This window comes from Dromaius novaehollandiae, chromosome 29 (assembly GCF_036370855.1).
Source record: "Dromaius novaehollandiae isolate bDroNov1 chromosome 29, bDroNov1.hap1, whole genome shotgun sequence".
Taxonomy (NCBI): domain Eukaryota; kingdom Metazoa; phylum Chordata; class Aves; order Casuariiformes; family Dromaiidae; genus Dromaius; species Dromaius novaehollandiae.
Window position 1 is genome coordinate 3,018,172 of NC_088126.1, and position 27,668 is coordinate 3,045,839.

The 27,668-nt window shown below is 69.6% G+C and overlaps 3 protein-coding genes across 5 annotated transcripts; 1 reads left to right on the forward strand and 2 right to left on the reverse strand.

Moving 5' to 3' along the window:
* Positions 1–786: 786 nt before the first annotated feature.
* Positions 787–5,361, reverse strand: KCNJ9 (potassium inwardly rectifying channel subfamily J member 9). Its single transcript, XM_064498794.1, has 3 exons — positions 4,910–5,361; positions 2,994–3,896; positions 787–1,224 (listed from the first exon to the last, which is right to left on the reverse strand). Exons 2-3 carry the CDS (start codon positions 3,877–3,879, stop codon positions 884–886), a joined length of 1,227 nt encoding a protein of 408 aa, XP_064354864.1. The 5' UTR covers positions 3,880–3,896; positions 4,910–5,361; the 3' UTR covers positions 787–883.
* On the forward strand, positions 3,629–18,457 carry KCNJ10 (potassium inwardly rectifying channel subfamily J member 10). Of its 2 annotated transcripts, none has more exons than XM_064498796.1 (2): positions 3,629–3,717; positions 16,374–18,457. In XM_064498796.1, exon 2 carries the CDS (start codon positions 16,374–16,376, stop codon positions 17,508–17,510), a length of 1,137 nt encoding a protein of 378 aa, XP_064354866.1. In that variant the 5' UTR covers positions 3,629–3,717; the 3' UTR covers positions 17,511–18,457. The 2 variants fall into 2 exon arrangements, with proteins under 2 accessions (XP_064354866.1, XP_064354865.1); XM_064498795.1 differs by lacking the exon at positions 3,629–3,717 and adding an exon at positions 9,476–9,616.
* A 266-nt stretch (positions 18,458–18,723) lies between these two features.
* F11R (F11 receptor) lies at positions 18,724–27,398 on the reverse strand. Of its 2 annotated transcripts, XM_064498845.1 has the most exons (9): positions 27,274–27,398; positions 23,140–23,196; positions 22,547–22,660; positions 22,263–22,406; positions 21,314–21,516; positions 21,135–21,237; positions 20,480–20,591; positions 20,034–20,082; positions 18,724–19,405 (listed from the first exon to the last, which is right to left on the reverse strand). In XM_064498845.1, the coding sequence occupies exons 1-9, from the start codon at positions 27,344–27,346 to the stop codon at positions 19,370–19,372; spliced, it is 891 nt and encodes a 296-aa protein (XP_064354915.1). In that variant the 5' UTR covers positions 27,347–27,398; the 3' UTR covers positions 18,724–19,369. The 2 variants fall into 2 exon arrangements, with proteins under 2 accessions (XP_064354915.1, XP_064354914.1); XM_064498844.1 differs by lacking the exons at positions 18,724–19,405; positions 20,034–20,082 and adding an exon at positions 20,333–20,361 and having other exon boundaries at positions 20,484–20,591.
* Positions 27,399–27,668: the final 270 nt, after the last annotated feature.

Consider the following 27,668-nt stretch of genomic DNA (forward strand, 5'->3'; position numbering starts at 1 on the left):
GGTCGGGCCATGGGGCAGGGCTATGGGGTAGGTCAGGCCATGGGGCAGGGCTATGGGGCAGGGTTTATGGGGCAGGTTAGACCATGGGGCAGGGCTATGGGGCAAGCTGAGCTATGGGGCAAGCTGAGCTATGGGGCAGCGTTTATGGGGCAGGTCAGGCCATGGGGCAGGGCTATGGGGCAGGGCTATGGGGTAAGCTGGGCCATAACGCAGTGTTTACGGTGCAGGTTGGGCTATGGGGCAGGCTGTGCCGTGGGGCAGGGCTATGGGGCAGGCTGTGCCGTGGGGCAGAGGCCCCAACATGCTTGGGGGGGGTCTCAGCGCCCCCCTGCCCCCCTTGGTGCCCCCCACCTGGCTTTTGGTGCCCTGTCCAACACGGCGGGTGCTGAGTGGGGGGGGGGACCCACACACAAGGGGCAGGCGGGTGGTGGGGAGCACAGCCGGCCCGGGGGGGGGACACCGGCAGCACCGCGTCCCCTCCTGCCATCCCCCCCAGGGCCCCCCCATGTCCCCCCCGTCCCCCCCGGGGTCCCCCAGTCCCCGGGCTCAGCCACGGGGGGGGCTCCATAGACCCAAGGGGGGAAACTGAGGCAGTGCCCACTTTGGGGGGGGGGCATTTGGTAAGGGGGGGGGCACAGGGGGCTCTGACCCCCCAGCAGGGGAAGGGGTGACACCGGGCAGCACCAGCAGCCCCCCGCCCCCCCGCAGCACCCACAGGTGCCCTGGGTGGCCCCCAAATTCGGGTGCCCCCCCCAACACGCACACACCAGGGGGGTTTTGGGGGGATGTTTTATTAAAAGAAACCCAGCAGCGTGGCCTCGCCGGGGTGGGGGGGGGGCCCTCGCCACCCACCTGGGGGAGGGGGGGGCACCCAGCCCCCTACTCACCTGGCCGGGGGGGTGCCGGGGCGCCCGGCCGCGGCGGCACGTTCGGGTGCCGCCACGGTGCCGTTGCTCTCCTTGGGCTCCTCCGGCCCGCGGCCCCGACGGCGCCCGGCCGCGGCCCCCCAGCAGAGCGGGGCGTCCCCGGGGGGGGTGACCTCGGTGTCCCCGCCGCTCGCCAGCCGCCGGGCGCTGCAGCTCGGCGTGGGCACCTCGACGGTGCGGTGGAAGGAGCCGTAGTCCACCTCGTAGAAGCCGTCCGCCAGGCTCAGCACCGGGGCGAAGCGCTGGCCCCACAGCACCTCGGCCGCCAGGTAGGAGCTCCGCGCCTGGCACGTCATCCCTGCGGGGCCGCCGTGGGGCTCGCGGGGGGGGGGACGCCTCCTGGGACCCCCCCTCCCAGTGCTGTGCCTCGGTGTCCCCTCCCCGTGCCTCGGTGTCCCCCTTGGTGTCGCGGTGGCAAATGCAGGGTGTTGGGGAGGGTTGTGGGGTGCCCGGTGCGTGGGGGGGGGGGCCCTGATCCCATCTGGGGGGGTTGCGTGGGGCCCCTGGAGCATGGGGGGGACCCCAAACCTGGGTGGGGGGGTTGTGTGGGGCCCATGGAGCATGGGGGGGACCCCAATCCTAGCCGGGGGGGGGTCTGCATGGTGCCCAGAGCACATAGGGGACCCCAAACCTGGCTGGGGGGGCTGCATGGTGCCCGGTGCATGGTGGGGGGACCCTGATCCCAGCTGGGGGGGCTGCGTGGGGCCCATGGAGCATGGGGGGGACCCCAAACCTGGCTGGGGGGGTTGTGTGGGGCCCATGGAGCATGGGGGGACCCCAAACCTGGCTGGGGGGGTTGTGTGGGGCCCATGGAGCATGGGGGGGACCCCAAACCTGGCTGGGGGGGTTGTGTGGGGCCCATGGAGCATGGGGGGACCCCAATCCTAGCCGGGGGGGGTCTGCATGGTGCCCAGAGCACATAGGGGACCCCAAACCTGGCTGGGGGGGCTGCATGGTGCCCGGTGCATGGTGGGGGGACCCTGATCCCACCTGGGGGGGCTGCGTGGGGCCCATGGAGCATGTGGGGGACCCCAAACCTGGCTGGGGGTTTCTGCGTGGGGACCGGAGCACGTGGGGGACCCCAATTGTAGGCGGGGGGGGCTGCATGGTGCCCGGTGCATGGTGGGGGGGCCCTGATCCCACCTGGGGGGGCTGCGTGGGGCCCGTGGAGCATGGGGGGGACCCCAAACCTGGCTGGGGGGGGGCTGCGTGGGGCCCGGAGCATGGGGGGGACCCCAATTGTAGCCGGGGGGGGCTGCATGGCACCTAGAGGGTGGGGGGACCCCAATGCCAGCTGGGGGGGTTGTGTGGGGCCCATGGAGCATGGGGGGACCCCAAACCTGGCTGGGGGGGGCTGCATGGTGCCCAGAGCACATAGGGGACCTCAAACCTGGCTGGGGGGGCTGCATGGTGCCCGGTGCATGGTGGGGGGGCCCTGATCCCATCTGGGGGGGCTGCGTGGGGCCCATGGAGCATGGGGGGACCCCAGACCTGGCTGGGGGGGGCTGCACAGTGCCTGGAGCATGGGGGGACCCCAATCCCGGCTGGGGGGGCCGTGCAGCACCTGGCGCCGCTCCCCGCTTGGCATCAAATGGGGAAACCGAGGCAGGGGAGGGGCACGGCTTCCCCTTCCCATGGGGAGAGGCCCTGGAGCATGGGAATCACAGGTGTCCGTTGGGAAGTGCCACCCCCCAGTCCCGAAGGGGACCCAGGTGTCCTGCGAGGCCGAGCTGGCCCGCAAGCCATCCCCCCCCCATGATGTCCTTGATGCCACCGGCCGGGATGCCGGGGCTGTCACTGTCACTGCGGTGTCCCCGCGGGATGCGGCCCCCTTCCCTGAGCTCCCAGCAGGGACAGGGCAGGCGGAGGCTTCCCGTGGGGGGAAAGGAGGTGGCTGGGACCTCCCGGGCCCTGCAGTGGGGTGGGAGGACCCACATCCAGGCTGAGCTCAGGGGGTTGGGTTGGGGGTCGCCTCTTGCCTAGGAGCAGGACAGGGACCACGGTGGGGGGTCCCCAGTGGTCCCCAAAGCCCAGCCCGGCCGGCGGCGGCGGCGGCAGCCCCGTTACCTGTGGCCTCCACCATGCCCTCGAGGATGACGACGATCTCGAAGTCGTCCTTCTCCAGCTGCTGCCGGGAGACGTCCCAGAAGGGGCTGCGCTCGTCGATCTCGTGGCTGATGATGAGGGGCGAGACGAGGAAGAGGCGGTCGTCGCCCGTCTCGAAGCCCACGCTGAGGTCCGTCTGGTCGAGGGGGATGAACTCGCCCTCCTGCGTCTGCTTGGACTTGATGAGCTTGGCGCGGATGGAGGCCTCGACGATGTGCGAGTCGCGCAGGTCGCCCACGCGGAACATGAGGCAGAGGCGGTCGTCCCGCAGCGAGACCACGGCGTGCGAGGAGAAGACCAGCGTCTCGGCCCGCTTGTTGGGCTGCGAGATCTTCACGAACATGCAGCCCACCATGAAGGCGTTGACCATGGAGCCCAGGATGGCCTGGAGCAGCAGCAGCACGATGCCCTCGGGACACTTGTCCGTGATGACGCGGTGGCCGTAGCCGATGGTGGTCTCCGTCTCGATGGAGAAGAGGAAGGCCGAGACGAAGCCGTTGAGGTTGTTGACGCACGGCGTCCACGCGTGGTCCTCCAGGTGGTCCAGGTCGCCCCGGCAGTAGGCGATGAACCACCAGATGAGGCCGAAGAAGAGCCAGGTGACGGCGTAGGCGAGGATGAAGACGAGGAGGCTGAAGCGCCACTCGAGGTCCACCAGCGTGGTGAAGATGTCGGTGAGGTAGCGGTAGGTCTCGCGCACGTTGCCGTGCTGCACGTTGCACTTGCCGTCCTTCTCCACGTAGCGCTGGCGCGTGCGGCCGGCGGGGCCGGCGTGCCGCGGCGGTGGCTTGGCCTCGCCGCCCGGCGACTCGGGCACGCCGCAGAAGGCCGCGTTGTCCTGCGCCATGGCCGGCGCCCTAGAGCCTGGGGGGCACCAGGGGACAGGTGGCACCACCCCGCACTGGGCGGACTGGGAGGGACTGGGCTGACGGAGGGGGAAGGCTGGGGACGGGGGGACGCGGCTGAGCGCCCCGCGGCAGCGTCCGGCCCTGGCCCCGGCGGCCTGGCGCCCGCCAGCTGCCCCCGAGCCACCGGCCGGCACCTGCCGCTCGGCTGCCAGGACGCCTGGGCCCTCCTCGCCCTCTGCCACCGGCTCTTCGGGGTAAAGCGGGGCGCGGGAGGAGGCTGGGGGCTGAGCCCACGCGTGAGCGTGGCCACACGCGTGTGAACACGCGTGCACACGTCCGCAGGCACACGCGCGCACGTACAGGCGTGCACGGACACCCCCGCCCGGCGCCTGACACGCTCACACCCGCAGAAGTACACCGGCTCGGGCACGCGCCGTGTGTACGCACAGCCGGGGGAGGTGGCTGCACACGCGCGCCTGCACCCTCCGCCTGTCCTCACGTCCCCCCGGATTGGGGGGGCCCTGCGGCACCCAGCGGTGCCCCCCCCGGCCCTGGGTGCCCCCCCAGCACCCCGCCATGGCGCACACCCTTCCCGATGGCGTGGGTGAAGGCCAGCCCCCCCCCAGCCAGCCCTGCCACTGTCACCGCCATGGGGCAGGACAAGGCCAGATGGGGGGGGCACCCATGGGTGCTCGCAGGCTGGGTGCCCCCCAGGGCCCCCACGCCGGGGAGGGGGCACCGCTGCCAGTGCCACCTCCGTGTCCCCTCCCGGCCCTGCGACATGCTGGGGCTGGGGGTGGCGGGGGTGGGAGGAGATGCTTGGGGGGACCCCGGGGGGGGTTAGAGATGGGCGAGGAGATGGGGGGGGGCAGGATGGTATCGGGGGGGGGCAGATCCGCGGGGTGGGGGGGCCCAGGGCAGGGAAAAGCGGCGCAGGTGGAGGGCGCAGAGCCTGGGGAAGGGGGGCAGCGGGACATCCCCCCCCCCGGGACTGCCCCCCCCCCCGGGGCCCCCCCGGCCCGCACTCACCGAGCACCCCGCGGCCGCCGCTGCCGGGGCCCCGGGCAGCCCGCGGGTGCTGCGCGCATGGCGCAGGGCGAGTGCGGGGGCCGCCCGGCCCGGTCCGCTCGGTTCGGTTCGGTTCGGTTCGGCTCCGCTCGGTTCGATCCGGCCCGGTCCCGCTCCGCTCCCCCCGGTTCGATCCGGCCCGGCCCGGCCCCGCTCCGCTGCGCTCGGTCCCGCTGCCCTCGGTTCGGTTCGATCCGGCCCGGCCCCGCTGCGCTCGGTTCGGTTCGGCCCCGCTCGGTTCGGTTCGATCCGGCCCCGCTCCGCTCCCCTCGGTTCGGTACCGCTCGGTTCGGTTCGGTTCGGCTCCGTTCGCCCCAATCCCGGCGCGGTTCGACTCGGCTCCGTTCGGCTCCGCTCGGTTCGGTTCGGTTCGGTTCGGTTTCCCCCCCCCGGCGCCGCGCCGGGACCGGCCCTTCCCGGCGGCCCCGCTCCGCCGTTCCCACGGCAACGGCTGCGCACCGGCAGCGGCGGGCTAAAAATACCGAGCAGCGCCCGCCCCCGGCACCGGCCCGGCCCGGTTCCCCCCGGCACCGGACCGGGCCCCCCCGGCACCGGACCGGGCCACCCCCCCCGGAACCGGACCGGGTCTAACCACCCCCCCCCCGGGGCATCCAGCCCTGGAGCAGAGCCCGGCGAGGGGACATGCGTGTGTCACACGTGTCCCCCGCACACACATGTCCCCCGCACACACGTGTCCCCTGCACACGCGTGTGCCATGCGCGGGGGTTGCTGTCACCCCATGCGGTTCACACGCCTTGCACACGCGCGCCTTGCTCTCACGGGCGCCTGTTGCGTGTGCGACCCCCGTGCACAGGCGTGCGCTACACCCGCCGGGCGAGACACCGCTCGCACACCTGCACGCGTGTGCTCAACACCCGCCGGGGGAGGTGGTGTGACACGTCTGCCCCACCTGCACGCACAGGCGTGCACACCCCTTGCACGCGCACGTGTCACCCGCCCGCGCACGTGCCCCCGCCGCGGGGAGCCCCAACACTCCGACAACAGGCGGCGGTGCCCGGACGCCTGGGTCCCGTGCCAAGGCCGGCAGGCGCCACGGCCCGGTGCTTAGTGGGACGGGGGGGGGGACACACGGGGCAGGGCGCGCTTCCAGGTGTCCCACATCCGCGTGGCCGCCACCGCGGGGACAGCGTGGCCTAGAAAGGGTGGTCCCCGGGGGGGGGGGGGCACCGCGTGCAAGGGTGTGTGTGCGCGTGCCGCTAGCCCGGGTACCGCCTGGGTAGCCACGGCCCCCCCATCATTAGCCACGGCCCCCCCATCACTAGCCAGAGCCCCCCCCACCTTCCAGCCCCCCCCATCACTAGCCAGGGCTCCCCCATCGCTAGCCAGAGCCCCCCCCACCTTCCAGCCCCCCCCATCACTAGCCAGGGCTCCCCCATCGCTAGCCAGAGCCCCCCCCACCTTCCAGCCCCCCCCATCACTAGCCAGGGCTCCCCCATCACTAGCCAGGGCTCCCCCATCACTAGCCAGAGCCCCCCCCACCTTCCAGCCCCCCCCATCACTAGCCAGGGCCCCCCATCGCTAGCCAGAGCCCCCCCCACCTTCCAGCCCCCCCCATCACTAGCCAGGGCCCCCCATCGCTAGCCAGAGCCCCCCCCACCTTCCAGCCCCCCCCATCACTAGCCAGGGCTCCCCCATCGCTAGCCAGAGCCCCCCCCACCTTCCAGCCCCCCCCATCACTAGCCAGGGCCCCCCATCGCTAGCCAGAGCCCCCCCCACCTTCCAGCCCCCCCCATCACTAGCCAGGGCTCCCCCATCACTAGCCAGAGCCCCCCCCACCTTCCAGCCCCCCCCATCACTAGCCAGGGCCCCCCATTGCTAGCCAGAGCCCCCCCCCCACCTTCCAGCCCCCCCATTAGTAGCCAGGGCCCCCCCCTGCCTTCTAGCCCCCCCATCACTAGCCAGAGCCCCCCCCACCTTCCAGCCCCCCCATCACTAGCCAGGGCTCCCCCATCACTAGCCAGAGCTCCCCCACCTTCCAGCCCCCCATCACTAGCCAGAGCCCCCCCCCCCCGCCTTCCAGCCCCCCCCCATCACTAGCCAGGGCTCCCTCCGGCCCGGCCCGGCCGAACCCCCGTCGCCGCGGGGCCCGTGCAGCCCCGGCTCCTCCCCGGCCCCATCCCGGGCGGACAAAGGCGCTTTGTGCCCCGGCCCCGGGGGACCGGCCTCTTCCCGGGAACAGCGGGGCCTTGTGCGGCTGCACCCGCCGGCTCCGGCGGCCGCTCCGGGCTCCCGCGGCTGCTCCAGGCTCCCATGGGTGCTCCAGGCTCCCACTGGCCGCTCCGGGCTCCCGCGGCTGCTCCGGGCTCCCATGGGTGCTCCAGGCTCCCACAGCTGCTCCAGGCTCCCATGGGTGCTCCGGGCTCCCACTGGCCGCTCCGGGCTCCAGCCGCCACTCCGGGCTCCCATGGGTGCTCCAGGCTCCCGCAGCCGCTCCGGGCTCCCATGGGTGCTCCAGGCTCCCGCAGCCGCTCCGGGCTCCCATGGGTGCTCCGGGCTCCCACTGGCCGCTCCGGGCTCCAGCCGCCACTCCGGGCTCCCATGGGTGCTCCAGGCTCCCGCAGCCGCTCCGGGCTCCCATGGGTGCTCCGGGCTCCCACCGGCCGCTCCGGGCTCCGGTCGCCACTCCGGGCTCCCATGGGTGCTCCGGGCTCCCGCGGCTGCTCCGGGCTCCGGCCGCCGCTCCGGGCTCCCATGGGTGCTCCAGGCTCCCGCAGCCGCTCCGGGCTCCCACCGGCCGCTCCGGGCTCCCACCGGCCGCTCCGGGCTCCGGCCGCCACTCCGGGCTCCCATGGGTGCTCCAGGCTCCCGCAGCCGCTCTGGGCTCCCATGGGTGCTCCGGGCTCCCGCGGCTGCTCCAGGCTCCCATGGGTGCTCCGGGCTCCCACCGGTCGCTCTGGGCTCCGGCCGCCGCTCCGGGCTCCCATGGGTGCTCCAGGCTCCCGCGGCTGCTCCAGGCTCCCATGGGTGCTCCGGGCTCCCACTGGCCGCTCCGGGCTCCGGCCGCCACTCTGGGCTCCCATGGGTGCTCCAGGCTCCAGCGGCTGCTCCGGGCTCCCATGGGTGCTCCGGGCTCCCGCCGGCTGTCCCAGACGCGGGGACCCAGCTGAGCCCCAATTGCAGCCTGGGGACATTTTTTGGGGGGGGGACAGGCCCCGTTTTGTGGCTCCGGGCAGCACCCTCGTCTGTGGAGCCCGGGGGGGGGGTTACTCCGGGGTGGGGGTGAGTGCGAGTGTAGGTGCGCCTGTGCGTGCCGGGCAGGTGTGTATGTGCGCCCGGATGCATGCGTGCGCCTGTGCGTACCAGCATCTGTGTGTACCTGGGGATGGTGTGTGCACCTGCGTGCGCGGGTGTATGAGCCTCCGGGTGTGCGTTTATAGCCAGACACGGGTGTGCGTACGTGTGTGCACGGGGGGTGTTTCCATCAGGGGGTGTACATGTACAGTGCGAATGCAGTGTGTGCACGGGGGTGACACACATGTCCCCCCGGTTCCTGCTGTCACCCCCGCGGGCAGACACCCGCACTCACCCCCCAGGCCCAGTGCATGGCACCAGGTGGGGGGACCGGGGACACCGAGGGGACGGGGGGTCCCTGGGGGTCCCCTGTCCCCAGCCGTCCGGGGGGGCTGCCCCAGGGGCTGCTGCTGTCCCCAGCGGGACCCTGCCCGGTGCCGGTGCCGGTGCCGGTGCCCAGCGGGTCCCTGCTCGGTGCCCACTGCCGGTGCTGGTGCCGGGGCCCGGCGGGGCCCTGCCTGGAGTCCGGTGCCCGGTGCCCGGTGCCAGTGCCCGGTGCCCGGTGCCCAATGCTGCTGCCCAGGCCCAGTGCTGGTGCCCGATGCTGCTGCCGGTGCCCGGTGCCAGTGCCCGGTGCTGGTGCCAGTGCCCGGTGCCAGTGCCCGGTGCCAGTGCCCGGTACCGGTGCCTGATGCCGATGCCCGGTGCCCAGTGCTCAGGCCCGGTGCTGGTGCCCGGTGCTGGTGCCCGATGTTGCTGCCGGTGCCGATGCCCGGCGACGATGCTGCTCCCGGCGCCCGGTGCCGGTGCCCGATGGCCGGTGCTGATGCCCAGTGCCGATGCCGGTGCCTGGTGCTGGTGCCCGGTGCTGATGACCGGTGCCCAATGCCCGGTGCCAGTGCTGGTGCCGGTGCTGATGCCGGTGCCGACGCCCGGTGCTGAGGCCCGGTGTTGCTGCCGATGCCTGGTGCCGGTGCCCGGTGCCGGGTGAAGATGCTGGTGCCGGTGCCGATGCCGATGCCCGGTGCCCGGTGCCGATGCCGGTGCCAATGCCCGGTGCCCGGTGCCCGATGCCCGGTGCCCGGTGGCGGCGGCGGGCGGGCGCGGTGCCCCACGGGGCGGGTCCCGGCGCGTCCGTCCCCCCGGGGCCGGTAACGTGACCCGGGCCGGGCCGGCTCGTTTTCCACCCCATTAACCCCCCCGGGCCCTCCCCGCGCCGGCTCCTCCCCCGCCCCCCGGGCCCCCTCCCCGGGCCCCGCCAATTGGTGCCGCCCGGGCCCGGCGAGGCGGACCGGCACGGGGGGGGCCCCGCTCGCCCCGACGGCCGGGCCCCGCCGGCCATAAAGCCCATGGGGAGCCGCCGGCGGCCGCGCTGAGCCAGGCCAGGGCGCCCCCGGGTGCCCCCTCCCGAGCAAGGTAAGGGGGGGGCCCGGCGCCCCGACGCGACGGGGATGGGCGCGGGGGCGGGGGGGGCAAGGGGTCGGGGTCCCGCTGGCTGTGTCCGGCCTTCCCCACGCAGGGCTGGCATCGCTCCTGGCTGGCCCCCTCGGCTGGGACGCGTCCCGCTGGCTGTGTCCCCGTGTCCCCATGTCCCCGTGTCCCCATGTCCCCGTGTCCCCATGTCCCTGTGTCCCCGTGCCCTCCCCGGGTCTCCGTGCCCCCCGCGGCCCCATATCCCTGTGGCCGCCTTCCCCGTGTCCCCACGTCCCCCATATCCCTGTGTCCCCGTCTCCCCTTTCCCCATGTCCTCACGTCCCCCATATGCCTGGTCACAAGTCCCCCTGTCCCCCCCCTGTCCCCCGTGTCCCCCCTCCCCGTGGCTGTCCCCCCGCTTCCCATCCAGCCCAGTGGGGATCTGGGCAGACGGACGGCAGGACGGACGGAGGGATACTGCATCCCCCCCGCCCCCCCCTGCCCTCCCCTCCCCGGGCATCTCCGGGGGGGCACCGGGCCCCCCAAGCCCCTCTGGGCATCCCCATGGCGCCCTGAGGCCGCGGGGATGGGCCCTTCCCGCACCGGGAGGTGAGTCCCGAATTTGGGACCCCCCCCCCCAGCCGCCCCACGGTGACGGGGGGGGCACCTTGGCTCTGCGGCGGGGTTACGGGGTCCTGCCCCGAGCACCCTGCCCCACCTGCATCCCCCCCCACCAGTGTAACGACGCAGGGCGGCCTCAGCTCGGGGCGGGGAGAGGTTAAACCTTGCCCAGGGCATGGGGGGGGGCCATGACCCCCCCCCCGGCTGTCCCCACGCCAGCCCGGGTCACAGGGCTGCTCCCGCACGGGGGGGTTTGGGCCTGGCAGCGTGGGTGGCCCCAGGGGCAAGGGCATTTCAAGGACGTGCTGACCCGGGGGGGCGAGCGGGGGACGCCGGGATGGGGCTCCGTGATGGACCTGCCGGACCCCCGCTCCAGGTTGGGGGGGGGCAAGGCCCTGGGCTCCATCCCCCGCTGGGGGGGTGAAGGGGGCCAGACCCCCATTTGGGGAGTTGCCTGGGAGCCCCTGGGGCATCCCCGGCCCCATGGGGGGGGCACCGTGCCGGGGTTTAGCTGGGCTCCGGATTAGCCAGGCTCCAGATTAGCCAGGTTCCGGGTTCCCTGGGCTCCGGATTAGCCAGGCTCTGGATTAGCCAGGCTCTGGGTTCCCTGGGCTCTGGATTAGCAGCGCCGTCCACGCTCTAGGCTGCACCTTCTCCAGGCTGTGGGTTAGTTAAGCCATGGCCTGGCCCCACCGTGGGTTATCCAGGCTGCAGATTAGCCAGATTGAGGATTAGGCAGGCCCTGGATTAGCCGAGCTGCCGGTTAACCGGGCAGTGGGTTAACTGGGCAGTGGGTTAACCAGGCTGCGGGATAACTGGGCTGGGGGTTAACCAGGCTATGGGTAAACCAGGCCATAGGCTAAGTGGGTGGCAGGATAACCAGGCAGTGGGTTAACCAGGTTGCAAGTTAGCCAGGCTGCAGGTTAGTCGTGTTGTGGCTTAGCTGGTTAGTTGGGCAGTGGGTAACCAGGCTGTGAGTTAACCACACCATGGGTTAACTGGGCTGTGGGTTACCCAGGCTGCAGGTTAACCAGGCTGTGGGTTAGTTGGGCTGTGGGTAACCAGGCTGTGAGTTAACCATGCCATGGGTTAACCAGGCTGCAGGTTAACCGGGCTGCGGGTTAACCAGGCTGTGGGTTAGTCGGGCTGCGGGTTAACCTGCAAGGGCAGAGGGGCCCCGCGGCAGCCCCGGGCGGCGGCACTGACCTGCTGCTGGCTGCCCCGTGGATTCTCTGATGGCTACGTGGGGTTGAGCCCCGGCGGGCGCCGGCCCCTCTCCGGCCGTTCCCGGGAACGCCGCAGCTCCGAGCTCTGCCGGGCCTGGAAAGCGGCGGCCGCGGCTCCTGCGGGAGCCACCTGGGCCCCGGCTTCCCCCGGCCAAGTGGCTCCGAGCCACGGTCCCGGGGCCGCCCGGAAAAGCTCCCGGGCCGTGGGGCCGCTTGGCTTCCCTCGGAGGCTCCCACGCGTCCCGGCCGGAGCGGGGCCGGGGGCTGCGGCAGCCCGGACGCCGGGGCCCACGGGGGGGGGGGGGGTTTGCCGTGGGATCGGGGTGCCCCGAGCTCGCAGGGGTGAATCCGCAGCCGGGGCCTCGCTGCGGCTTTCCCGGGAGGGCAGAGGAAAGTTGTGCTTGAAAAGTGACCCAAATCGGGCTTTTTTCCCCCAACCCACAGCCCGGGCTGCTGAGCCGCCCTGGCCCTTGCAGGGCCCCAGCAATGCAGCCCAGCCGCGGAGTGGATTCTCTGATGTCTAATAAGGGTTGTGCACCGCGTGGAGCATCCCGTTTCCCCGTTAAGCGCCGGCTGTTGTCTCCGGATCGCCGGCTCCAGCGGGAAAAGCGCAGGGACATTTCCCACCCTCGGGGCCCCCCCGACCTGCCCCAGCCCCCGTGGGCCCCGACACGGGGGGGGGGCCGCAGAGGGAGCAGGGAGGCTTCAGGGCATCCCCGGCTTTGCGAAACTTGGGGGCGAAGGGCCCAGGCGTCCGGGGGGGGGGGGCCCGCTGGCGGCGTTGCGAAGCGGGGTGGGTGGCAAGGGCTGGCGGGACCCTCTGCGTGCGGGGGGGGGCCGATGCGGGGCCGCGGGGCCGGCAGCGGGCTGCACCGTGCATGCTAACGAAGCGCGCTTCGTCAAAGCGCCTTTGTGCGCCCGCAGCTCCATTGAGGCCTCTGCGCCGGGGCGCACAAAGGCGCCACTGTCCCCAAGCCCGGCCCCCCCCCCCCCCCCCCGCGCCCGGCCGCTTTCACAGCCTCCCCCTCCCTCCCGCTGCCCCACGGGACCTGCCCCACGCCGGGGATGGGCTGGGGGGGGGCCCTGCCCAGTTACCCCCAGTAAAGGGGGGGGGTTGGTCCCCTGCGCCCCGCTTTGGGGGCTGCCGTGGGGCAGGATGGGGGGGGACGCGCCTGGCATGGCGCCGGGCGTGGGAATGCCACCCGGGCTGGCTGTGTCCCCAACCCCCCCCCCCCCGCAGGGTCGGGGTGACACGGCCGGACACCTGGGCCCTCCGTGTCGGGGGGGGACACAGGGCCGGACCCAGCTTGGGGGGGGGGGCTGGCGTGGGGAAACTGAGGCACAGGACGGCGGGGCTGTGCCGGCGGTGGGTTAATGTACAACCGGCGCGCACAGGCGGCGGCAGGTGGCAACCGCGCGGCTGTGCCCCGCGGGCGCCGGGGAACAAGCGCCAGCTTGTCACAACCTGTGTCGGGGGCGCGGGAACCGGCGGGGGCCGGAGGGCGGGGGCAGGCGGCGCCGGACCCTCGGAGGGTCTGGGGACCCCAGAGGGGGGGCACAGGGACCCTGGGGGGGGCAGGGACCCCCAGAGGGGTGCAGGGACCCTAGGGGGGGTCACAGACCCCCTAAAGGGGTGCAAGGACCCCAGGGAGGGTGCAGGGACTGCAGAAAGGGGTGCAGGGACCCTGGGGGGGGTGCAAGGACCCCAGGGAGGGTCCCCTATTCAGGGACATGGCCAGCGATGTCCCCATGCCCACTGCAGCCCACGGCAGAGCTCCTGGGATGTGGTGGCTCTGGGGACACCCGGTGGCTCCTGGGACTTGTGGTGGCTTTGGGGACAAGTGGCAGCTCTGGGGACGCAATGGCTGCGGGATATGCAGTGGCTCTGGGGACCTGGTGGCCCTGGGACACATGGCAACTTGAGGGACACCTGGTGACTCTGGGGATGCGGTGGCTCTGGAGACACGTGGTGGCTCTGGGGACATGTGGCATCTCTGCAGACACAAGCAGTTGCTGCAGGGCTGCACAGCAGCTCTGGGGACATGGCAGCCCCGGGGGCCTGGAGACAGCAGCGCTGGGGACGCAGGGTGGCTCTGGGGGACATGGTGGCTCTAGGGACACAGGGTGGCTCTGGGGACATGGTGGCCCTGGGACACATGGTGGCTCTGGGGACATGCAAAGCCCAGGGACATCCAGCAGCTCGGGACAGCACAGGGATGTGGCAGGTCCGTGCCACCAGCATCCCCAGGTCCCATTGCCACCGTCCCCTCCACGAGCCTGCGCTCCGCCCCGTGTCCCCGCAGGGATGGCCGCAGCGCCCATGTCCCATATGTCCCCGTGTCCCCCTGTTCAGGAATGTCCCGGGAAGGAGGGGACCAGCCCGGAGGCAGCAGGACAGGATGGACACGGTGGCAGGGCCCCCGGAGCCTCCCCGGAGGTGCCACCGTGGCCCCGGTGTCCCCGGCACGCTGCCCGCCAGCCCGGCCACCTCCGGGGCACCTCCTGGCCCGGGGCGGGGGGGGGGGGAAACCGCGGTGGCAGCCAGGCATTGAGGCGGCTCCAAGGGCCTTTTCTGCGCCTGCCGCCGGGTTTTGTGCCGCCGGGAACGGGGCCGGGGACGGAAACGGGCGCGCGGCGCCGCCAGCGATTTGTCTCTGTCACCTCCCATTTACCGCCACCGTCCTCTTCCTCCCCGGGGCGATTCAAGCCTCTCGCCCTCCCCAGCGCCGTGGGCAAAGCCCGGCCAGGACGCCTGGGCCCCCTCGCCGCTCCCTGCCAGCCCGCGTGCCGCCCCGCTCGGCACGGGTCCCCGCGGGGGAAACTGAGGCACGGAGCAGCTGCGGTGCCCAGCGCGGGGACAGCGATGTGGCAGGGGACAGCTGGGGACAGCCCCAGGGCTGGGGGTGCACTGGGAACCGGCCCCCCCCCCCCCGCACCGACCGGGTACCCGTGGAGGGAGGGAGCCAGGGAGGGAGCCAGGGATGGGTGAATGTGCGGATGGACGGACAGACAGGCAGCTGGACGGATGTGTCCATGTGTGGAGGGATGGATGGAGGAATGGCTACAGGGATGGATGGATGGAAGGATGGATGAATGGACAGATGGACAGACTGGTGAAATGATGAATGGATGGATAGACGGAGAGCTCTATGCATGTATGGATGGTAAACTGAGGTGGATGGAGGGATGGATGGACAGAAGATGGAGAGATATATAGGTGTATGTATGGAGGGATGGACAGATGGATGGACAGATGGATGGACAGACAGACAGGTGGCTGGATGGACAGACAGATGCATGCACAGATGGACAGACTGCAGAACTGATGAATGGATGGATAGATGGAGAACTCTGCATGCATGGATGGTAAATCGATGTAATGGATGGTTAGGTGGGTGGATGGATGGATGGATCGATGGATAGATGGGCAGAGGATGGATAGATGTATAGGTGTATGGATGGATGGATGCATGGATGAATAAATGGATGAACAGATGGATGGACAGACAGGTGGATGGATGGACAGATGGACAGACTGGGGAACTGATGAATGGATGGATAGATGGAGAACTCTATGCATGTATGGATGGTAAATTGAGGTAGCTGGATGGAGGGATGGATAGGTGGATGGATAGATGGACAGAAGATGGATAAACGTATAGGTGTACGGATGGATGCATGGATGGATAAATGGATGGACAGATGGCTGGATGGACGGACGGATGGATGGATGCATGCAGAGATGGACAGATGGGTGGACAGGTAAATGCATACATGGACAGACAGAGGGATGGATGGATTCTGGATAGATGCACAGACAGGTGGACTGAGGAGTGGGTGGGGGGTGGGTGGCAGGGTGGCTGGGCAGGCGGGTGGCAGATGGATGGACAGACAGGAGCACAGCTGGATGGACAGGGCTGGCTGGGGAGCAGCTGGTTGCCGGAGGGATGGGAGCGGCAGCAGCTGCCGTAACTGAGATGTCACGAGTCCGTCAGGCCTCCCGCCTCCCACCCAGCCTCCCCACCTCGGGACACCCCATCCCCCCGCTGCTGGGTGGCTGCGCCAGGGAGGGAGGGCCCTCTGATGTGAGACGAAGCTGCCTGGTCTCAGCCCCCTGCTCCATGCCCCTCCGAGGTGAGATGAGTCTGTCCGGTCTCAGCTCCCCACTGTGCTCACAGCACTGCCTGGCTCAGCCTGTGCCAGCCCAGTGCTTGGGGGGGGGGGGGCCTAAACACCCCCCCCCCCCAGTCCCCTCCATGCAGCCTCCCTCACCATCTACCCATCCACTCCACCCCAGCTGCTCAAGAAGCACTGCATGTCCAGCCTCACCTTCCATCCATGCACCTCTCCACCAGGCCCATCCATTCGTTTACCCATCCATCCATCCTCTCAGCATGCTCCAAGCATCCTCACCTTTCCACCCACCCAGTGTCCCATCCATTCATCTGCTCATGCATCCATCCATCCACCTGTCTATCCACTCAACACACTCCATGTATCCTCACCTTTCCATCCCCCCAATGTCCCATCCATTCATCTGCTCATGCATCCATCCATCCATCCGTCCATCCACCTGTCTGTCCACTCAACACACTCCATGTATCCTCACCTTTCCATCCACCCAATGTCCCATCCATTCATCTGCTCATCCATCCATCTTCTCCATCCATCCATCCACTCAACACACTCCATGCATCCTCACCTTTCCATCCCCCCAATGTCCCATCCATTCATCTGCTCATCCATCCATCTTCTCCATCCATCCATCCACCTGTCTATCCACTCAACACACTCCATCCATCCAACCACTGTCCCATCCATCCTCCCTCTCCTCCGTGGCCCTGCGGTCCCCACCAGCCCGCCCCGGTCCCACACGGCATCCCCTCACCGTGCCCCGTCGCCGTCTCTTCCAGATGACATCGGCCACGAAGGTGTACTACAGCCAGACCACGCAGACCGACAGCCGCCCCCTCATCGGCTCAGGCCTGCGCAAGCGGCGGGTGATGACCAAGGATGGCCGGAGCAACGTGCGGATGGAGCACATTGCTGACAAGCGCTTCCTGTACCTCAAGGACCTGTGGACGACCTTCATCGACATGCAGTGGCGGTACAAGCTGGTGCTCTTCTCCGCCACGTTTGCCGGCACCTGGTTTGCCTTTGGCGTCATCTGGTACCTGGTGGCCGTGATGCACGGGGACCTGCTCGAGTTCGACCCGCCGGCCAACCACACGCCGTGCGTCATGCAGGTGCACACGCTCACCGGGGCCTTCCTCTTCTCCCTCGAATCCCAGACCACCATCGGCTACGGCTTCCGCTACATCAGCGAGGAGTGTCCGCTCGCGATCGTCCTGCTCATCACCCAGCTGGTCCTCACCACCATCATGGAGATCTTCATCACCGGCACCTTCCTGGCCAAGATCGCCCGGCCCAAGAAGCGAGCGGAGACCATCAAGTTCAGCCAAAACGCCGTGGTGGCCCAGCACAACGGCAAGACCTGCCTCATGATCCGCGTGGCCAACATGCGCAAGAGCCTCCTCATCGGCTGCCAGGTGACAGGCAAACTCCTGCAGACCCACCTCACCAAGGAGGGCGAGAGCGTCCGGCTCAACCAGGTCAACGTGGACTTCCAGGTGGACACGTCCTCCGACAGCCCCTTCCTCATCCTGCCCCTCACCTTCTACCACGTGGTGGACGACGCCAGCCCCTTCCGGGACGTGGCCCTGCGGACGGGCGAAGGCGACTTCGAGCTGGTGGTGATCCTCAGCGGCACCGTGGAGTCCACCAGCGCCACGTGCCAGGTGCGCACGTCCTACCTGCCCGAGGAGATCCTCTGGGGCTACGAGTTCACGCCGGCCATCTCCCTCTCGGCCAGCGGCAAGTACGTGGCCGACTTCAGCCTCTTCGACCAGGTGGTGAAGGTGTCGGCGCCCTGCTGCCTCCACGAGACCGTCCGGTTCGGGGACCCCGAGAAGGTCAAGCTGGAGGAATCCTTCCGGGAGGCGGAGGAGCGGGAGGGAGCCCCGCTGAGCGTCCGCATCAGCAACGTCTGAGCCGCCGGCGCCCGCGGATGCCGCCGGCTCTTCCCCCCGTCCCGGCTCGCACCGTCCTCTCGGGCCTCCCCCCTTCCTCCTCGCACGGGGCAGCTCCCTCGGGACCCCCCGCCCGGGGCTGCTGGTGAGCCCCATGGCCACTCGCTCGCCGGTGGGACGGTGTCCCCCACCCCAGCCCAGCCGGGGACGTTGTCCCTGTCCTCGTCCCCCCCACCTAATGCTCTGCTGGTGCCACCTAGAAAGATCTCCAGCCCCGGCCGTGGCCTCGGGGACAGCACGGTGCTGCGCTTCAGAGGACGGTGGGCACGATCCTGCCGGGAGATGCCGGGCCCTGGGGGGACGTGGACACCTCCGGCCCTTGGGGACATCCGTGGCCACGGTTTCCGGCCGCTGGTCTCTGCCGACTCAGAGCCGCCTCGTTCCCTGGAGGAAGGTCCAGGATCCCGGCATGCTCCGGCCAGGGCTGAGCCGGGGGGTGCCGAGACCTGACCCGCTCGCTGCACACATGGGGCCGGGCAGAGCAATGGGGGGACGGCCACCGAAAACAGGACACAGCCCCACGTCCCCATGGGGGGGGGGGGACGGGACCCCGGGCCCGTGGCCCCGCCGGAGCCACCGCAGCCCCGAGCAACCCCGCTGCCGCTAACGTAGAGCCTCTGCCTAACACCGCGTCCTTCCCAGGGAGCCACCGCCGCTCGGGGCTTGGGCTGTAGGGCTGTTAATCCCGCGCTGCACTGAGTCCACGTTACACATACATATATATATATATATAGTTCCACTAATATATATATACACACACATATATATATATATAAATTGGGAGGAAACGTTTGACCCGCTGGAAAGACTTGCTCACTGAACGCCCTGCTTCTGGCAGGGGCACGTCGTTTTTTTCCTGCATTTTGGGGGGGAAATTACTAAATAAAAGTTATATCCGCGGTTGGGAAGGGCTCTGCTGCGCCTGCTCGCTGCCGGATCGGAGGAGGCTCAGGTGCAGGACGGGTGGTGACACCAGGAGGGGACCAGGGGGTCCCTGGCCACAGGGATCTGGGTTGGGGTGTCCCCGTGTGTCACCGTGCCAGGGTGCATCCTGCCCTCCCGCTTGCAGCCCGTGTCCCCAAGGGAGGCTGGGGGTCAGGAGAGCCTGTCCCCACCTTGTCCCCAACACCTGGCCCTGTCCCCCCCCCCCCAGGAAAGGGCACCAGGCGCTCGGTACCAGGACACAGGTTTATTTATTGCCAGCAACGGAAACCAGAAGTCATCACACAAGTGGTTACGACTGTTTTGGGAGGAAACAGCTCGGCCCTGGGCCCGGGGCGCCCGGTTGACGGAGGGCGACTGGGACCGGGGGCCACGTCAGCCCCAAGAGCAGCCGCGGGTGACGCAGCCCCGGCCCCCGAGGTGGGACGCGGGGTGACACCAGCTCCCAGCTCCGTCCCCTCCGAGGGGCATCTCAGCCCTCGGCCCGGGGGAGCCGGAGCCCCCCAGCTCTCCTGGGAGCGCGGCAAGAACACGGCAGAACCACCCACGGCGGCCCCGGCCTCAGCACGCAGCGGCGACGATGACGATGATGAGCAGAGCACCGGGAGGAAGGAGCCCGGGGCCAGGGGCAGCACCGGCCCCTCCGAGCCGCGGCCGGGACGTGGGTCCCGCTGGGACGTAGGGGGAGAGAATAAGGCATTGGGTGGCCGGGGAGGAAAGACGAGACCTCCCCTGAGAAAAAATCAAGGGGGTCTGAAGTGACACTGAAAAGGCACCATGTGACACTTAAAAAAAGTTAAAATCATGTCATAGCTACAGTAATTCGGAAACATTTACAACAGTCCTTGGGGAGGGAGGAGCGGCGGCTCCCGCAGGCTTCACACCAGGAAGGACGACGTCTGTTTGAACTCTCCCTGGGGACGGAAAGGGGACGTCAGTGGCGGTAGGTGACGGGGACACGGGGTGGGACGGGACACGGGCTGCGGCTCGCCGGCCCGCGAGGGGCCCCTGCCGTCGGACGCGGCGCTGGCAGCGAGCGCAGGCAGGAGAGGCAGCGGGCCGGGGAGGCCCCAAGGCAGGTTGGGGACAGGCTGGGGACAGGTTGGGGACAGGAGGCCCGGCCGCTGCCTCCCAGTGCAACCAGTTCCCAGGCCTCGAGGAGCCCAGCTTGCGCTGGATGCTTTAAAAGCCACCAGTAGCACCAGATGTCACAGAGCCCAGGGGGACCTGCCACCGGCTCGCAGCAGCCCCATAGCTCCAGGGGACCCTCGGAGAAAGGTCCCTTGGCCACCCTGCAGCCCAGGACAGCGGTGACACCAGGGTCCCCGCTTGTCCCTTTGGGCACAGCGGTTTTAAAGGAAGCAGACGGCCCATCAGCCTGGGGACAAGGGCCGAGCACAGGGTTTGAGGGACCCCCCGGGGACATGCTCTGGGGCAGGAGCACGTCGCAACAGGACGCGACACAACCGCGCGGCTCCCGTCACACCCCACGCCGAGCCAACACCGTCACCAGGGCGAACAGCCGGCGGTCGGTGTACTCACCTCGCTCCGGTGCGAGGGCTGGCTGTAAATGACCTTCTTGCCAGCGGTGCTGCAGAAGGAGAGAGCGTTAGGACCCCTGAGGCCACCCCGAGCCCCTCGGCCACCCCCAAGCACCCGGTGACACCAGGCCACGGTCCCTGCTGCCAGGAGCGATGGCACCGGCACCGGGCACAGCCCTCCGCCCGCTCCTGCGAGGTGACACCGGGCTGGGAGAGGAACCGCTCCGGGCAAACCCCGGCGAGATCCCACCCGTTCCCATCAGCAGAGATCCAGAGGGACCAGCCGGGAAGGGATCGGCGGGATTGCGGGCTCACTTACTCTCTTCTCTCTGCAAAGAAAGAGCAGGATCGTCAGGGCGGCGGAGGCAACGGCAGCGGCGCGGAGGCGAGCGAGCCCCAGGCCCCGCAGCCGAGGCCGCGCGCCCGGACGTCAGCGCGGCGCGGTACTCACTGCTGAAGAAGCCCCGCGTGTAGGCGAACCAGACGCCGAAGGCCACGAGGGCCAGCACCATCAGCAGGACCACGACGGCGGCCACGATGCCGCCCACGTTGACTTCGCCTGGCAGGGGGGAAGGGGGCTGTCGGAGGGCAGCCGCATCCCAGCCCGGGGCGCAAGGCTGGCTTGCGCTGGGCACGACACGGGAACGCTGAGCTTAACGCTCACAAACCCGGCACCAACACACGGAAACACCGTCTAAGACCCACGATAGAGGCCAGAGGGGACCTGGGGGTCTCCGGTCCAACCCCAGCTCAAAGCAGGGCCACCACCAACGCTGGATCCAATTCAGAGCTGGATCAGGTTGCCCTAAGCAGGCCCAGGCAAGCGTCAAGCATCTCCAAGGACACCCTCACCCCTTCCTCCCCCACAGCATCATTCCACCCGCCCAGGACACCACCCGGCAGGGTCCTTAACAGCACAGCTCATTGATGCGTGTCCGAACCTCGAGCACTAGAAAGATAAACCAGTTTGGGGTAATATTTTAACCCAGACACTGGTATACCCCAGAAAACGATTTGGGCCAGATGTTCAAGACAGCCAAGGCCTAGAAGGGCCCCCCGCGGGTGCGGACGCACGCTGGGTGCCCCCACTGCCACTTCTTACTGGCTTCCATGTGGACAGCCTCCGATTTCTGGGCAGATCCCACATTATTCGACGCCTCGCAGTAGTAGTCACCGGTGTCGAAGCTGCTCACGGGCTCGAAAGTCTGGATGGAGAGAAGATGTGAAGGTAGCCCAGGGAAAAGCTTGGGCTCCTGGAGCTCAGGACCCCCCTGCGCTCACCAGCACCCCCGTGGTGGAGTCCAGGGTGTAGGAGGAGTTCCTGAAGGTCAGGCTGGTCTTGGGGTCGGCGGGCATCAACATGCTGTTCTTGTACCACTGGAAGGTGGGGGGCGGCGAGCCGTCCGTCTCGGTGCAGCGCAGCAGGGCCTTGCTGCCGATGGTGGCCGAGGTGGGCACGTGCGCCACGGGCTTGGAGGGAGGCACTGCCGGGAAAGGGCCGGATCAGGGCTTGGCCGGCTGCACGCAGGGGGGACAACCGGACGCCCCGGTGGCAGGGGGAGCGGGGGGCTCGAAGTCTGGTCACCAGACACAGGTTGTCACCCTGCCTCGTGTCTTGTCCTTGAGGCACCCAAAGCTACACCCAAAGCTGGTGCCCAAAGACATGCAAAAGAAGAGAAGAGGAGGAGGAAGGAGGAAGAAGAGCTCAATCCCTCCCTGATCCCAGCACTAACCAGACACAGCATGGAGCACGGTCACCCTCACGTTTAACGTTCACCCCCTGAACAAGTGTTTCATGGAGAGAAGCATCAAACTGGGAGGAGTACTGGGTGCCAGGGGCACCTCGCAGAGCAACGGGCCAAGCCAGCCCCATCAGCTGGGTGTCACCAAAAGCAGTGTCCCCACCAAGCCACCACGGGCCCAAAATCCCCCTAGACTCAGGGGTCTCCTGAGGTTCAGGAGGGCTGTGGGATATAATGTTCCCTGAAGCTCTGCTCATGGCCAACATCATCCGCCGGCACCGCTGGACTGGAGATGCCCGGGGAACCCAACCCTGAGGGCTCCAGAGCCAACACGCAAGAGCTGTTTTAGCATCCCTCATTCGGCCAGGTTGACTCCCCTGCAAGCGACCCTCGGAGACCAGCTCAGGCAGGACACAAAACCCCACACCACGTCCCAGCAGGATGAGCGGGAAGAAGCGGGACGGCCGCGAGAGCACGGCGCTCGGTACCTTGCACGATGAGGTTCACTTCCGACCTGGCGATCTGGCTGTTGTCCCCAACCACCTCGCAGATGTACTTGCCCGTGTCGGCCCGCGTCACCGTCGTGAAGTGGATGGAAGTGAGCGAGAACTGCACGCGGGTTTTGTACGGCTCTGCGGGGAGAGGCCACGCAGGCGGTGAGCAACGGCGGACGGAGGCACGGCCATGGCAGGCGCCAACCAAAGCGAACCGCAAACCCGAGGGTGCCCGGGTCTCCCGCAGCCGGGGGACACCCCGGGGGGGGGCCGCGTACCTGTGAGCTGACCCCCGTAGTAGAACAGCACCAGCGACGAGCCCTTCTGAAACTTCCACTCGATGCGCGCGTCGCTGCCCTGGGAGCGGTACGCCGAGCAGGGGATGTCCACGGCTAGCGGGAGAGAGCGGACGCTGAGCGGACGCGTGTCCAGACCCCGCGCGCACGGACACGCGGCTCCGGGAGCAGCTTCGAACGGGAAACCCCTCCGAGATGGGGCCAAGCCCCAGCGCAGGGAAAACCGACCCCGAGCGTTGGGTGAAGCATCCTGCCAGGGGTCGAAGGCCTTGAGACGAACCCAAGGAACAGGAAAACGCTCTCCCAACCGGCTCCCAAAAGCATCGGGAGAACCAGGCTGCGGTACGTGAGCTTGAACATGCTCCAGATGTACCTGAGAGCCAAAACCCAGGGTGTCTTGCCCCAAGGACAGCCTAAATACGGGCAGCCTGGTCTCAGGCCCTTCAAATCAAGACCGACTTGCTGGGCTGCTGGTATTTGAGGGCTGGGGGAGCGATCGACTTCACCCGCGCGTCCAAGCGCGGACGCTGCAGCATCACGCGGACCCCGTGGGAAGGCAACGGCCCTGCACTTACACTGGTTTTCAGGCACTTCTTTGGTCTCGGAGGTGATCTGGGCTCCCACCAGGGACCCTGAGGGGAGAAAAGGGCTCAAGTGAGACGCGCCGGGGGTAAAACGTCACCGCGAGATGACCGGAGACGTGGCTTTCCCTGCCCTGGGAGGGAGACGGCCCCGCGCAGCTGAGCGCCGGCAACCGCGGCCGCGTCCCCTGGGACACAGGGACCGAGAGCCAGCGAGGGCCACGGACAAATTCTCCCGCTGGAGCAAAGCCTCCCTCTCCGCCGGCCTCACGCTGGCTTGATTTGCTTGTTAATCAGTTTACAAACGTGGTTAGCTTTTAACAGCACCTCCCGCCCTCCAGGCCCGGGGTTCATCGGCGCGGCGGATCCCGGGAGCGTTTTCCGAGCAGCGAGGGAGATTTTAGCCCAAATCCTGCTGCCCGGCGGCCTGCCTGCACTCGGGTCCCGGCACTACGGGAAGGGGAGGACACGGGGACGGTCACGCAGCAGTCTGGGGTCCCAAAGCAGAGCCCGGACCTGGCCCCCGCTGCCACCACCACGCCGGGGAGGCTACCGGGAGCCCCGAGGCCACGGTGACGGGCCACGGGGCAGGAAGGCCAGCGTGTTGTGCCTGGCGTCACGGGCCGCAGGAGCCGGAAAGACCCGTCCTACCTGCTCCCGCGTCACTCCCCGCCCGAGTTTCGCAGGAAACCAGCCAGGGCGGCCTCCGAGGGCGTTTCACAGCTCCCTGCCCTCTACACACACACACCAACACCCCTTCCCTCTACACCCACACACACGCCTCCCCTGACGCCTGTGCACACCCGCACACACCTCCCCGTCCCTCTGCGCGTCTCCCCTCTACACCCGCGCGCGCTCCCTCTCCAGCTGCTTTTATCAGGACTTTTAGGGCCTGTTTTTTCCAGTCCCGGCGCACACGGAGAGGAAACCCCAAGCGACGCATCCCAACCCGCTCCGTCCAGCGGATTCACGGGATGAGCAAGCCGGCGGCTGCGGAGACGCCGTCCGGGGCTGCCCGCTCGGCCCAGGGCCGTGCCCGAGCCGCGGCAAGGGTGGATCGGCCCCGGAGACGGGGCACGGCTCCGAGACGGGGACGTGCCACCGGAGCGGACGATGGGACCGAGCAGATCTCGGTGGCACCGAGATGAGCGGGCTCCGAAGAGGACCCGCGAGGCACCGACCTTGGCGCCGGCTCCCGTAGGGACCCCGGTTGTGCCACGGGCAGGGACCGGCCCCCGCGAGCATCCCCGGAAAAAGGAAAACCGGCGGGATGCGGAAAGAGCTGGTCCCAGGCCACCAGCAACGGCGCGAAAACCAGCCCACGACGGGCAGCGCGAGGGCAGGGAGCGGCAGCGAGAGCCGCGCCGGGGTTTGGGGCTCTGGGGACAAGGGAGGGACGGCCGCGCCGGGACGGTGACTCACGCCGCAGGGAAAGGCCCGGCCGGCTGCGGCGACCGGGAACTGAACCCGGTTCGGCCTCGAGCCGCTCGGAGGGAGCGAACCTTCGCACCCGAGCGGCTGCCAAAGGAAAGCCGACAGGTCTGAGCCGAGCGGGCTCGGAAAGGCGGACGAACGGCCCCCGAGCGGGAAGCGGACGGAAACGGGAGCCAGCGGGGCCTTCGCGCGATGCCAAGCGAACGACGGCGTGATTTAGGGTCGGTTTTGCCGGAATTAGAGCCGGGCAAAGAGAAGGGCTCCGCGCCCTCCCGCTGCCACGCAGGGGCTGGAAACTCCGGCTCCCCTCCGTCGCGTTTTTGTCGGCTCAGCGTCAGGACTCGAAGCTCCCGATTCGGAGCCCGGCTTCCTGCAGGAAACCTGCGCTCCCGGAGAGAGGAAGGGAGAGGGAAACACACCCTGCGCCCGGGCTCGCGGCCAATTCCCCGGCCCATCCCGCGCGGCACGGCCCTTTCGCAGGGCACCGGCACAGGAAAACCCCCCAGCTGCCGGACGCGACGACATCCCCGCGCGGCGGAGAGGCGGCCGGGCTCGGAAAAGGCCGGTGCTCCTTCCCCGGGGGTTGCACGTTCCCGGCCCCGCAGCGGCTGCCGGCATCGGGATGTTTTTGCCACCGCGGCCGTGGCATTAGGAAACCCACGCAAGGAGCATCGATCGCATCCCTAAGGCTCCCCGGCTGTTTAGCATAGGGAAACCCGCGAGATGGGTATCGCGGCCGGTAAATACAGGCTGGTTTCAGCCTAGATAAGACCGACCAGGCAGCCGCAGCCCAGACAACGGGACTTTTCAACCCACCCACGGGGATTTGGGCAAACACGTCCGCTCGAGACGCAGCCGACGCGGCGATTCGACCCCCTCCCGGGCAGTCGGGCATCCCCCCTCCCCATCCCATCCCATCCCATCCCCTCGGGAAGAGCTTGTCCTGCAGGAAACAGCCCCGCTTCCCTTTCCCCGCGAGACAAGGGCCTCGCCGCAAGCGGACTTCCCGGCCCGCCGGCTGCAACGCAGGCTCGTCCCGGGCAGGACTGCAGCCTTTGGCCTTTGTCGGCGCGGGGCAACGTAGCAGCAGCTACACATTAACCCGAGACACCGGGAGCAGCGGTCACCTCCCACCGCCACCGCGAGCCGGGGCAGAGGTGGCCCGCGCTGCCGTGCTGCGCGCCGGGGACGCTGTCGGGAGGCAAAACTGGTTTCCGGGGCCAGTTTGGAGATTTGCAACGGGTAAACAGAGGGCGAAAGGCCGGCGGGACGGAGGATCAAGGGGACTAAAGCTGCCGGTGGCGGGATCTGCACTGAACCGTGTCTAAAGGATGTAAAAACATCTGTAACACGAGAAAAGCTGTTGAACAAGAAGCTGCTGGGCTAAAAGCGAGGGCGAGCGAGCGGGGTGGGTGGCACCGGGTTTCCCGAGCGGTCCCAGCCCCCAGCACCCGGGAAACGAGCCCCAGGGCAGAGTTTGGGGGTGAAACCCCACATCGTGCTCGCTCCTGCTGCGGGTTTCCAAACCCGCCGTCGCGGCCCGGCCCTCGCCCCGTCCCACGTCACCCTCCGGCCAAAGCGTTTCTACAAGCTCCCCCCGGCAGGGACACGCGAGCGTCCCCCCGGCGCCGGGCATCGTCCCCAAGCGAGGGGGCACCGCTGTGGCTACCCAGGCCCGGGGTCCCGCCGGTTGTCACCGCGCAGGGGGGTGCGAGGGCATCCGAGGGCCACTTTGGGGTGCAAAAGGCAGGAACAGCCAGCACCGGTGCCGGAGGGGGACGTCATCCCCGCGGAGGAGGCCGAGCCGGCCGCCGGCCCCGGCGGGAAGAGCCCAACGCCGGGGGCTCACGGATACGGGAGATTCGGGCCGGGATCTTCCAGCGGGAGCCGCGAGGCTGGAGGAACCCCAGGGGCCGAGGGCAGCGGGCTCCTTCCCGGAGGCGGCCGGCGGCGGGGGGAGGCCGGGCTGGCGCAGGAGAGCGCCGGGCGGGTTATTAATACCCCGTTATCGCCGGCGCTGACGAGTCGCGGCGCTCGGGGGACGAAACCGGCTCCTCCGGGGCTGCGTGTGCCGGGGGGGCCCCGGCGGTGGGATCCGGCCCCGGGGGCCGGCGCGGGGCCGACGGCAGCAGAAACGGGCACCGTCGCCTGCCGGGGCCGAGCCGGGGGACGGCGACAAGGACGGAGACCGACCCGGGGACCGAAACCGACCCCAGAACCCCCAAAGGACCCCGGGACCCACCCAGGGACCGACCCGGGGACCAGAACCGACCCCGGGACCCCCCCAAGAACCCCGGGACCGACCCGGGGACCGGAACCGACCCCAGGACCCCCCCAAGGACCCCGGGACCGACCCGGGGACCGGAACCGACCCCAGGACCCCCCCAAGGACCCCGGGACCGACCCGGGGACCGGAACCGACCCCAGGACCGACCCGGGGACCCCCCGAAGGACCCCGGGAGCCACCCCGGGACCCCCCGAAGGACCCCGGGACCGACCTAGGGACCGAAACCGACCCCGGGAAGGACCCCGGGACTCACCCAGGGACCGACTCGGCGACCCGCCACCGCCCACCGGGCCCTGGGACCCCCCGCCGGCCCCATGGACCGGGACCGACCCCGGCGACCCCCCGCCGGGACCGACCCAGCTCCCGGCCGCCACACGCCCCCCCTCCCCCCCGGGACCCGCACTCACCGGCGGCCGCGCAGAGCAGCAGCAGCAGCACCGGCAGCGGGCCGGGCCCCGCGCCGAGCCGCGCCGCCGCCATGGCCGCTCCCGCCGCGCCGCCGCCCGCACTGACCGCCCCGCCCGCAGGTGCGGCCGCCGCCCCGCCCCGCCCAGGTGAGCCCCGCCCCCGCCCGCCGATAGGGCGGCGCCGCCGCGCGGACACGCCCCCTTTGGAGCCGGGCCAACCCGCACCGCCCCCCCCCCCTTAGCCAGGTGGCGGCGAAGCCCCGCCCCCTGTCGCCGGTCACGTGGGGCCCCTCCCCGTCCCGGCGCGGGAACGCGGGGTCGAAGCGTGCACCCCCCCCCCGGGTGTGTGACCCCCCCCCCGGGTGTGTGACCCCCCCCCCCGGGTGCAGCCCCCT